We start from the raw sequence: 12,017 nt of genomic DNA on the forward strand, positions 1-12,017 counted from the left end.
GCACCTGAAGCAGAGCCTCAGAAGGTGACCATAGTGGTCAGGTAGGTTTGTAAGGGAGTAGGCGGTTTTTCAGGTATGCTGGTCCTAAGCCATATAAGACTTTAAAGTTCAACACCAGCACCTTTAACTGTGCCCGGAAAGAGATCCGGAGCCAATGTAATTAGATCAAGACTGGAGTGTTATGCAAAGTTCCTCTAATATAAGCTTTGCTAGCTTCCCATATTGTTATTGGAGTGACATCAGATGTGGTGTTGGACTTGGAAATATTCTGTCAGTTCTTTCTTGCATTTTTGTACTACTTCCTCTTGTAACATTAGAGTATCATTTAACCTCCATGTCCTTTCTATCTTGCTTCCACTCTGCCAAGTTAGCTCTATCAGATTATGATCTGCCAGGGTCCTTGGAAGAATTTCTGCTTTTTCAACACTTGTAATTAGGCTTTTGGATACCCAACACATATCTATTCTGGAATATGAGTGGTGTCTATCTGGGGAAAAAAATGTATAATGACCAACTGAAATTCCCAAACCCTTTTAAGGGCAGCCCCAGGAAGAGCACATCGCAGTAATCTGATCGAGATGTAACCTTAGGGCATGGACCACAGTGGCCAGATTTTTTTTCTGCCCAGGGTATGCTTCAGCTGGTTAAGCAGTCGAAGCTGGTAAAAGGCACTCCTGGTCACAGCTGCCACCTGCTTATCCAGCATGTTTTAAACCACAGATCTTTTCTTTCAAGGCGAGTGCAACCCTTTCCAGAATGAGGTGATACGTTAAGTCCTGGGTCAAATCTTCCACTCACCAGTAGCACCTCTGTCTGGGTGGGATTAAGATTCAGTTTTTAAACCCACAACTGCCACAGCTGCCACAGTTTCAGGGTGTGTACAAAGCAGGGAAGGAGAGTTGTGAGAGGAAAAACGAAGAATAAAATGTGAAAAGTAGTATGCTTTTAATGTTTATTGTGGAGTTGAGGCAAAAGGAGCTATCATCATTTGTACCCTGAGACAAATATTTACAGTTAGGAAATGAGGCCTCCTCATTCAAGAGGCTTGATGCTCCAATTTATTAAATTTTTCCACACCAGAGCAGCATGCTCTGGTGTGGGAGGTTTTCAGACCAACTCATATGGTAGATTTGGGGAGCGCCGTGAAAAAGTGGCCATTTATCATTAATTCGTAGCATCTGCTACGAGTAGTAGGTGATGTGAAAGACTTAAACTGCAGAAGCTGGAGAGCTGCTGCCAGTCAGAATAGACAACACTGACCTTGAAAGAACAATTTGATTCGAGATACGGCAGATTCATGTGTATACAGATAGGAAGGCGTGTGGGTTCTCCGCTTCCAACATCCTGTGTCTTGGGCCTTCTGCCAGAAACTGGGAATACGTTTTTGTGGAGAGGAAAAGTATTGAGATGATGAATGGCAGAACTGTTGTAACTAGGATTATCTCCGCTTTAAAAAGACTTAGGAGCATCTGTTGATCTACTTGATTAGATTTGCATGTGAATAAAACAGTAATCTTGGAGAAAAAAGAATAACAATCTTTGCAGGTTAATATATTAACAGTGCAATCCTAATAAGCATTATGCCAGTCTAAACCCAGTGATTTCATTGGGTTGAGACTGGAGTGACACCTTTTAGGATTGTACTGTAATAGTTCTGATATGAGAGAGACAGTTTCTCTGTTTTTAGATGAGGCAGGCGCCATCTTAGAAAACCAGCATTTTCTCCACCAAGGAAGCATAAAGGGAATGCCTCTTCAAAGATGTCTCGTACCATCTGCAGCGTTTGTAGTATTTTTATTAACACTGGTGAGTAAAATTAACCCTGACCTGGATAGCCTAGGTGAGCCTGATATTGTCAGATCTCAGAAGCTAAGCAAGGTGGGCCTTGGTTAGTAATTGGGTGGGAAGACCTCCAACGAAGACCAGGGCTACAGAGGCAGGCAATGGCAAAGAATCTCTGTTAGTCTCTTGCCATGAAAACCCCACCAGGGGTCACCATAAGACAGCTATGACTTGAGGGCACTCTCCACTGCCCGTGAGTAAAATTAAAGGAGGGGCAGAAACTCTTCCCAAATTTTAGGACCAAAACAAAAGTTTATATTCCACCACATTTTAATTGATCGACCTAGCCTAATAAATTTAATATCTAGTAGTGACCCCATATAGGTTTTATTTTATTCTTGATCTATTTCAGTTATGCTCTGCTTCTGGGACCCATATTTTGTCATAGCTATAATCCTGTAAAATAGGTCAGGCTGAGTGTATATGACTGGCCCAAGATCACCTAGGAAGCTTTCATGGCTATTCGAACCTGGGTTTCCCAAATCCTAGTTCAACGATCTAACCACTGTACTACACTGGCTCTCATCATAAAAGAACAATGGTGATTTTGATACTATAAATAAAAGCTGTGTAATTTTTTTTAATGGTGAGATATCTTGAAAGTCAAGACTCAAGACCTTTTGATACTAGTAAAAATACTTTACAAAATGGTTCGTGTGGGAATTGGGTCAGATCTTCATGCTGTGCCTGAATGTTGCATGGATGGAGCCTAATTTCAAGGCCGGCAGAAATACCATCAAAATGGTATGAGGGAAAGATGAGACTGAAAATGCTATATTTGTATGGCTATTCTGATTTTAAATTGTTGTTGTTGTTCAATGTAGAGACAGAGTGTGTGTTTTGTGACAGCCAGCCACAACTTGGGCTGAGAGAATGAGGGTATGAATATTTTAAAATTAAAAAAATAATTTTAATTTTTTTTTAGTGGAATGAGGCTGAGGGTTTTTTTATATTCCTAAAGTTATTTAGTGTCCAAAAGCGAATTAAACCCATACCACACACTCTAGCTGGTGCTGGCCTGCTTTTATGTCTACTCTAGATTTTTTTCCCCGTGACTATAACATAATCTTCCTTAGAGTTAAAAAAAATCTGAAAGGTTGACTAAAAATAAGATTTAAAAGATCTGTATGTGGGTTAACCTGAGTTGCCATGAGTCTTGAGCTGAGAGGATGAAGGGGGTGTAAGTTTTAAAATAAATTTTTATTTTTAAAAATATTTTTAAGGAGGCTGATTCCATAATGGGAGTGTGCTTGTTTTTATGACAATTGTGTTGTTGTTGTTTTGGCTTATCGTATTCTGCCTTGAGGGTTACCTTTCAACTGTTATCTGGGTGTCAAATAAAAAACTAACACCTCTGTGTGTTTGTGTGTGTGTTTATGTGAAGCCTTCTGGAACACCATGAGTGTGGGCCGAAAAGTTGAGGGTATATCAATTTTAAAATTCAATTTTATTTTTAAAAGGCTGATTTCCTAACAGGAAATGTTTATATGAGAATTCTGTTGTAGATGTTGCTGCTGCTACTTGTCTTCTGCCTTAAGGGACACTTCTTCACAATTAAAATGTTTGTGTGTGTGTGTTTTAATGTGAGGCCTCCTGGAAAGCCACAATAGTGGGTTTGGAGGATGAAGGCGGATAAGTTTTAAAATTAATTTTTATTTTGAAAAATATTTTTGAGGCGGTTGATCTCCTAATAGGGAATGCTTTTATGACAATTCTGCTGTGTGGATTTTTGTTGTTGATGATTGTTGCCTTGACAGACACCTTTTCACTGCTAGCTGGGCGTCAAGATAAAAAACCTAAAATCTTTGTATGTGAGGTATGTGAGGAAAGCTACAACTGTGAGCTGAAAGGATTGAAGATGGTATAAGATTTAAAATTAAATTTTATTTTGAAAAATATCTTTAAGGAGGCCGATTTCCTAAGAGGGGATGTTTTTGTGACAAATCTGTTGTGGATTTTGTTGTCATTGCTGATTTTTAGGGAGGTTGATCTTTTTTAAGTGACAATTCTATTGTGGATTTTTGTTGTCATTGTTGATGTTAAGGCGGCCGATTTTGTAACAGGGAATGTTTTTTATGATAATTCGCTTGTGGATTTTGTTGTTGATGATTGCCTTCTGCCCTTCCCCGCAACACCTTTTCACTGTTATCCGGGCATCAAATAAACAATTAACATTCATTTTTATTTTTTACGACAATTCTGTTGTGGATTGTTGTTGTTGATGGCTTTCTCCTCTACACCTTTTCACTGCCATCTGGGCATCCAATAAAACAACTAACTAACATTCATTTATTTTTATGACCATCCTGTTGTGGATTTTTGTTGTCATTGTTGATTTTAAGGAGGCCCATTTAATAACAGAGGATGTTTTTATGACACTTCTGTTGTGGATTTTTGTTGTTGATGATGATGGCCTTTTGCCTTTCCCCTCGACACCTTTTCACTCTGATCTGGGTGTCAAATAAACAACTAAAAATCATTTATTTTTATGACCATTCTGTTGTGAATTTTTGTGATTACCTTCTGCCTTTCCCCTCAACACCTTTTCAGTTATCTGGGCATCAAATAATGCAACTAAAAATCATTTATTTTTATGACCATCCTGTTGTGGATTTTTGCTGCTGCTGCTGCTGGCCTTCTGCCTTCCCCCTCCCCACCATTTCACTCGTATCTGGATAGCAAAGAGTCCAGTAGCACCTTTAAGACTAACCCAGTTTATTGCAGCATAAGCTTTTGAAAGCCACACCTCTCTTCGTCAGATGCATAGTGTAACTTATGCTACAATAAAACGAGTTAGTCTTAAAGGTGCTACTAGACTCTACTAGTTTGCTACTAACATGGCTAGGGTTGCCAGCTCCAAGTCGGGAAATTCCTGGAGATCTGGGCGGTGAAACCTGGAGGAAGAGGGGTTTGGGGAGAGAAAGGACCTTGGCATGGCATAATTCCATAGAGCCCCCCCCCCCAAAGTAGCCATTTTCTCCAGGTGAACTGATCTCTGTGGCCTGGAGATCAGTTGTAATTCCGGGAGATTTCCAGCCACTACCTGGAGGCAGGCTAACTCCTCCGGATCGCTTCTTCTCTGGGCACCCAGTAAACAACTCGAGTCCGTTTATTTATTTGATGTTTCCACCTCCCTCAAACGAGGCCCGACTCAGTTCCCCTCAAGAAAACGTCCGGGCGCGCTTGGGTTGCGCCCCGAGGCCCTCCCAGCCCCGGCCCCCGTCAAGAACAACAGCGCCGAGGAGACCCGCAGCCGCGGGCTGAGGCGAGGCCTGGGGTGCGCGCGGGGCCTTCCCGGCCGGCCTTCCCCGCCTCGGCCTCCCTCCCACGCCTTTATTACGCGCGGCCCGCGCGGCGGCCGCCTCTTCGGCAGGGCCCCGCCTCGCTCGCTGGCTGGCTGGCTGGCTCGCCGGCAGGCAGGCAGGCAAGGACGGGGCGGGGGCTGCTGCGAGGAAGCGGCGGCGCGGCGGGTGGAAGAGCCATTTCGCACTGAGGGGAGCAGCCGCCCTTTCGTTTCTCCGCCTCGCCGCTGCTTCGCTCGCCGGCCGTCCGCGCTGGGAGCCCGAGGGCGGCTCCGCCGGGGCCGGGCCGGGCGGCGTCGTCTGGCGGGCCGGGCCGGCGTTTGATGGATCCCCGGATCGCCTGGTTCCAGCCAGAGCAGCTCGGGCCCTCCAACCGCCTGTGGATGCAGATCTGGGAGACCACCCAAGGGGTCCGCAACCTCTACTTCCAGCAGCAGCAGCAGCAGCAGCAGCAGCAGCGCGCCTCCGTCTCCGCCGCCCCGGCCCCCGCGGCCCCGGCCTCCCCGCCCGGCATGTCCCGCGGCGGCGACCCGCAGCCCGACTTCTTGCCGCTGGAGAGCGCCAGCCACCACCACCCGCACCGCCACCACCACCACCACCGCCGCCAGGCCTCGCCCCACGCCTGGCCCGGCCGCGCCGCCCGCGGAGGGCCCGCCGCGCCGCCCTCGGCCGCCGCCGCCGCGCCCTCGGCCGCCCCGCCGGCCCCGGCCCCTGCGGCCCCCTCGCCGTCGCCGTCTTCTTCCCCGGCCCCGTCGGCCGCCAGCAACAAGAGGAAGCGCGACAACAAGGCCAGCACCTTCGGCCTCAATTACAGCCTCTTCTCCGGGCCCGGCGGGGAGAGCCGCGGGCCGGCGCCGGCAGACGGGCCCCTGGGGAGGCCGCAAGCCGGGCTGGGGGAGCCCGCCTACACCGGTACGCCGTGGAAGAAGAGAAATTACAGCCAAGGAGTGGTGGGGTGAGGAGAATGGCCGGGCCGGGCTGGCGCTTTTTATGCCTCGTTTTATTTTATTTTATTTTGCATTGGGGTTTTGGACGCGGAAATCCTCAGCGGAGGGACTCCTGGCTAAGCCCGTTGAAATCAGTCTCAGGTCTTTTCCTGCCTGCTTTTGATATTTTTCTACAACCCAGTGCTATTTTTCTATTTTAATAATTTTTTTAAAAAATGAAATCGAGTCGGCTTCATCAGGAGTCACTCTGCTGGAGGATATTTCGCTGGGGATGTTGTTGGCACCCCCTTTCCTAAAAAGTACCTTCATCCTGAAGCCCCAAAGGGCATGTTTTTAGGGGTAGCGGAGGAAGGAGAGATTGCAATAGTGTGGGTGGGTGGGAAGCAAAGAGGAAGGAGAGCAGCTGCTTTTCCCAGAGGATGAAATTTTATTTTATGTGTTGGTTTATGCCCTGGATAGACTGCCTTAATCGCTGAGACCTAAGGGGGATGATTTTATTTTTATTTATTTATGCTATCGATAGTCTGCCTTTCTCACTGACGCTCAAGGAGGTTTTTAAAATTTATTTTATTTACATTCTTTGTTGTCTGCCTTTCCCAGTGAGACTCGAGGAGAATTATTTTATTTTTTAGTTCATAAAATCATAGGGTTGGAAGGGGCTTCCGGGTCATCTAGTCCAACCCCCTGCACAGTGCAGGAAATTCACAACTGCCCCCCCCAAACCCGAATGACCCATGCTCCATTTATGTTATTTGCATTCTGCCTTTCTCCTTGACACTCGAGATTATTTACGTTATTTGTAGTCTGTCTTTCCCACTGTGACTCAAGGTAGGTTCTTTTCTATTTATCTTATGTTATTTGTAGTCCGCCTTTCTCACTGACACTCAAGGAGGATTATTTATTTATTTATTTACTTTATTTGTAGTCTGTCTTTCCCACTGAGAGTCAAGGTGGATTCTTTTATTTATATTTATGTTATTTGTAGTCCGCCTTTGTCACTGACATTCAAGGAGGATTATTTATTTATTTGCATTTTTTGTAGTCCATCTTTCCCACTGAGACTCAAGGTGGATTATTTTATTTTTATTTATTTATGCTATTAATAGACTACCTTTCTCATTGAGACTCAAGGCAGATTATTTTATTTTTATTTATAAACATTATTGATAGTCCATCTATGTCACTGACACTCAAGCAGATTACACAGTTTGGGTTAGTACAGTCAATTTTGAAGATGTTTCAGTGTTTGAAGAAGGGAGCCCTGATTCTCCAAAGCTCATGCCCTGAAAATCTTCTAGGTCTCTAAGGTGCCACTGGATTCAAACCCTGCTGTTCAGTAAACCATGTAACAAGGTACATAAATGTGCAGAGATTTAAAACTAGCAGAAATCCAGTACAGAGTTGAGAAAATGAACACCCACCCCCACTTGCAACCACTGCAGAGGAAGGGAATGATTTCAGAACATGGATTGCAAGGAAAAGTTAAACATTTCTTTCATTTGTGTTTTTTTAAAAAATCCTATTTAAAAAGGCCTTATTTAATTAAAAACACGCACTCAAAATGACTTCTTTGCATGGGAGCTGTTCATTGTGACCTGGAGTTCCTGTGGACAGTATGAGCCCTGCTTCTTTAGGGGGATGGCTTAAAAATGTTGCAAGGCAACCAAAGTTCTCATTTGCTGAGGCAGCATGGGTAGTGATTTTTTTACCTCCTAAAAAAAACTTGCATGAATGGGTGTTACCCTTTTAACCTAAAGACCTCATTGCCTAGTTCCAAATGTGTGGGCAGGTTGAAGTGAGTTGGCCTGGCAATTGACTCCTGCATGTGTTGTGTGAGTGTATTTCAGATGTTGGTCTGCTGTAAAAGAGCAAGATTTGGGTCCAGTAGGACAAAGACCAACACGATCCACGTGTTCTCTGTCTTACTCTTTTTAGCTTTCAGGGCACTGATCTCTGGGTTTCCCAAATACGTTCCCAGTCCTGAAGTCTGACTCTGAGTGCTCCTTTTTAGGCTGCCACTGAGAAAACATTGAAAGGGAGAAGAAAGTTGGCCAAAGCTCAGGTTTGCTTCTTGGCTTCTAAGGTAGCACAGGTGCTCTTAGTCAGTGTCTAGACACTGGGTTTTTTGAAAAACTGCATAGACACTGCAGGCTCATTGCCTTGGGGTGTACAGCATTATTTGGGGGCTAAAGTAGATGGCAGCTAAAGACAACAGCGAGGGGCTTTATATTTTGATATTAGAGAAGGCCTACGGGTGGGGCAGGACAGTTATTTTGCAAAGAGCTTGTGAGGCATGTTATTTTCCTTGGGTTGGCGAGGTTTTGTCAGCTGTTGAGGTTTGATTCTGGCTAGGGGTGTAAGTAGTCTTTGGGGTGTGTGAGGGTATTGGCTGAAGGGGGACGGGAGTATATCACCAGGTAGATCCGCACATACTTCGTTGTTTTATGATGGTTGAAACCAGAGGGGGGGGGTCTGAGAAGTGTGCATTTTCAAGGCTGTGGCATTTCCCTTATTCTTGGCAGTATGGTGGTAATGCCTTCAGGTAAGGAGAAAGCCCCTTTAAAATGCTGCATGGCGATATGTCAGCCAGGAGCACATGGCATGGAAAAGAAGAGCATGTTCTGGTTGGAAAGATAGACTGTGTCACGGTGGGAAGAGGCTGCACCCTTTTCTTTTGCTTCCAGTGTTGGTGCTCAGAGAATTTGTGGCAGGGGAGGGGGGCTTTAGCTGCTGTGCCTGGAAAACGTAGGCATGCGAGGATTTACCCTGTCACTGCTCATTATCATATAGAAAAGGGTGGGGAGCTGGCCAGATGCATATCGTCTGCTTCTTGCTTTCTTCGTGGGGTGGGCAGACATTATTAAGCACGCGTCTTGCCTGCTCTCTCCCTCCTTAAATACCACAGTGACAGGTATGCAAGTACTGTACAAAGGGAGAGGTTCGCAGTCCGTGCTTCCGGATCCGCGACTGCAGGCACCACCCTGAGCTGTCGCAGCACGTGTTCCAACACATGGCAGCGTACGGGCCCGGAGGCACATTAGCCACAGATAAACGTATGCCTGATAAAAAGCATCGTGTACAGAGAACGTTCATCTAGTGGAGCGGCAAATTTTACCCAGGAATTTCCTCCTCCTTGGGCCTTTGCAGAGATTCATTTGTGTGTGCGTGTGCGCACATTTCTGTGTTCTCTAAAAAGAATCTCTGTTGTTCATAATGTTATGCAAGGTCCCAGGAGACAGGTGCCTTTCAGAATACGAATGCTGAGCATGTGTGCAGAGGAGAGAGGGCGTGGAAAAGAGTCTGCTGTGCAGTTGATGCACAACTCCTTAGAGGCATGTTGTGCTTAATTTAATGAATGTTTGTAAAATGTTTGAAGATGTCTTTAAATGCTCTGGCCCACAGTCTGCTTTCCTTGCTCCTCTTCTTGCTGCTCTGTCAGACCCTTTTCTACTCTTTCTGCTTTTATCCTTTCTGCACTACTAAAAGTTCAAAGTCCAGTTTAAGTGGGCATTCTGGTAAATAAATTCTTTTAACTATAACAACCTTCCATAATGCTGATTTCATACTCAGGGGTGTGATCTTAACTATGCAAAGCTTTTGGGGGGGGGGTATTTGTTCCACTGTGAGCATGACATGTGGCAAAGCTTTAATGGCCTGTACTTACATTTTATTTACAGCATTTGCAGTCTGCCTTTCTCAAAAAAACCCAAAACCCTCAAGGCGGATCACAAAGACATTTAAAGCAGTACATGAAATAAAATTAAAATACTTAAACTGAATAAAATGTTTAAAAATATTATAGACACGTATAGAAGGAAAATGTTCTCTTCCACCTGTCTGCTACTAACTTTGCCCTTGCACTAAATTTAAACATTAGCATCCTTTTGTGAATCTTGCTTGGACATGTACAGACTGTGCAAACAGCCCTATGTGCCCTGGGACCAGCAGACCTTAAGGAGCACCTACTCCCATATGCATCTGCCTGGCCACTGCAGTCATCTTCTGAGGCTCTGCTTCTGGTGCCCCCACCTTCTGAGGTTAGATGAGTGGCAACCCGAGAAAAGGGCCTTCTTGGTCATGGCACCCCCTGGGATATTTGCCTGTATCCTTCCTGTCACTTCCTTCCTCCGGTGGGTAAAGACATTTTTTAATTCATCGGGAATTCCTTCAACAACCCCTCTTCCTTCCCTAATTTCTTAACTGATGTTTCTAATATATACATTTCGACTTTGGTGTTATACTTGTTTTATAGTGTGTTTTTAAACTGTTCTGTTTTCAGTTGTTAGCTGCCTTGGTGCCCTGATTAAGCCGAAAGGCGGGATATAAATCTTGTAAATAAATATGTAAAATAAAATAAGTGGCTCTCCTAGTAAAAGTAGCTTCATAGGACATGTTCTGTAGTTAAATGGAGACAAAAGGATAAGATTTGTTGGCTCTTGCTAGAATTGTATCTGTTGTTCATAAGATGTCCACGCTCGCATCCCATATTGAGAATTCCAAAATTTTCGTTAACAATTCCTTTTTAAAAAGGTAGGACCATCTCCTGTGTCAAAGTTGGACATCCGTTTTCCCATTCTGCAGTTTGTGTGAGATCTTATTTTGTACATTTGTAACATGCCAAGTACTAGAGTCGCTTGAACTATCTGATTGACAGAATCGAAGAGATGAAGACGGTTATCTTGAAGTGTTCCGTTTTATCTTCTGGAGAACCAGACCCCAATTAAATAAACTACAGTATTTCATGATGAGATAGCTGTCCACTTAGACCTGTGCTGTGCCTCTGGGAGTGACCAGGGGATGGAGAGAGTTGAATTGTCTGTAGACAGAAGAGAAACATCCTCCCTCTGAAGAGGAGGAACTCTGGTAAAGCTTGTTCTCTGAACGGAGAAGGTTCTGTCTTCTGTCTCTTGCATCTCTAGTCTGTAGCATGGCTGGGAAAGACCTTAGAGGGCTACTGGCCATCACACGTGGCCCTGTGGTTGACTCCAGGTAAGGCAGCTTTAGAGCTAAATATGTGCCAGACTTGCTTTTCTGTTTACAGCTGTAATTTAATTGTAATTTAGTGGTAATTTAATAGTAGCGTGCTTACAGAACTTTATGTAGCTGTGGCGGAGAGGTCCAGCACATGCTTTGCGTGCAGAACGTCTCAGGTTCAGTCCTGGATGTCACCGTGTAAAGTATCTCAGCAGGTATTGGGACCGTCCTTCCTCTGCCTGATATTGTGGAGAGCAGCTGCCAGTCAGAACTGGGAATATCGAGGTGCACAGATTGGTGTTCTGACACGTGGTAAGGTGTATTGTCCCCTTTTTTGGGTGACATGCTTTGATGTCTGTGCCTGTCCGATTTTGAGACAAGCTATCAGTTATTTAAAATCACGAATTGGCGCCAGCAGCAAGTATTAGAATCTTTCATTTTGGAATCTCTTGTGTTGAGTTAAAATGTGGCCTCACACTTGAGTACCTTTGGTCAGCAGTCGCAAAATCAATACCTTCCTTAAAACTATTCAGTTGGAATAGCACAACCTGCATGGATTTTAGCTAGAAACGGACAGTATTGTGAGTTACTCCTGTTCCGCAATCTTTGCGTGTTTAACTTTTGGACTTCGGTTTCATCATTTGACATTTATTTACCAGAAAACTGCTTGTCTAAAATGTATATTTGTGAGCGAAGCTTCCATAATTTCTGTTCTAGCAAAGTGCTGATCAGATTACTATATAAAGGAGTGAAAATGGTGAAACAAGGCCTAAAGAGTGACACTGGGCATTGGAACAGAAGAACTACCGGTGGAGGTAGTGCGAGCATCCAGTACCAGCAGATTGCTTTTTCACAAGAAATGAAAAGGGATCTCTTAATGAAAGCACTAACTAAGTGAATCAGCTGCTATAGATGATGAGTTTCCATAAAAATCGAATGTGAAAGACTTCAG

The 12,017-nt window shown here is 44.6% G+C and overlaps 1 protein-coding gene across 1 annotated transcript in view; it reads left to right on the top strand.

The window, feature by feature from the left end:
* Positions 1 to 5,350: 5,350 nt before the first annotated feature.
* TENT4B (terminal nucleotidyltransferase 4B) overlaps positions 5,351 to 12,017 on the top strand; it is a 43,712-nt gene continuing 37,045 nt past the window's right edge. Inside the window, exons 1-2 of the mRNA XM_055000650.1 lie at positions 5,351 to 5,732; positions 5,820 to 6,099. Of these exons, the coding sequence (XP_054856625.1) occupies positions 5,468 to 5,732; positions 5,820 to 6,099 (545 nt within the window). The 5' untranslated portion in view covers positions 5,351 to 5,467. The remainder of the gene's footprint in view (positions 5,733 to 5,819; positions 6,100 to 12,017) is intronic.

Source organism: Eublepharis macularius, chromosome 16, assembly GCF_028583425.1.
Source record: "Eublepharis macularius isolate TG4126 chromosome 16, MPM_Emac_v1.0, whole genome shotgun sequence".
In the NCBI taxonomy this organism is placed as follows: Eukaryota; Metazoa; Chordata; class Lepidosauria; order Squamata; family Eublepharidae; genus Eublepharis; species Eublepharis macularius.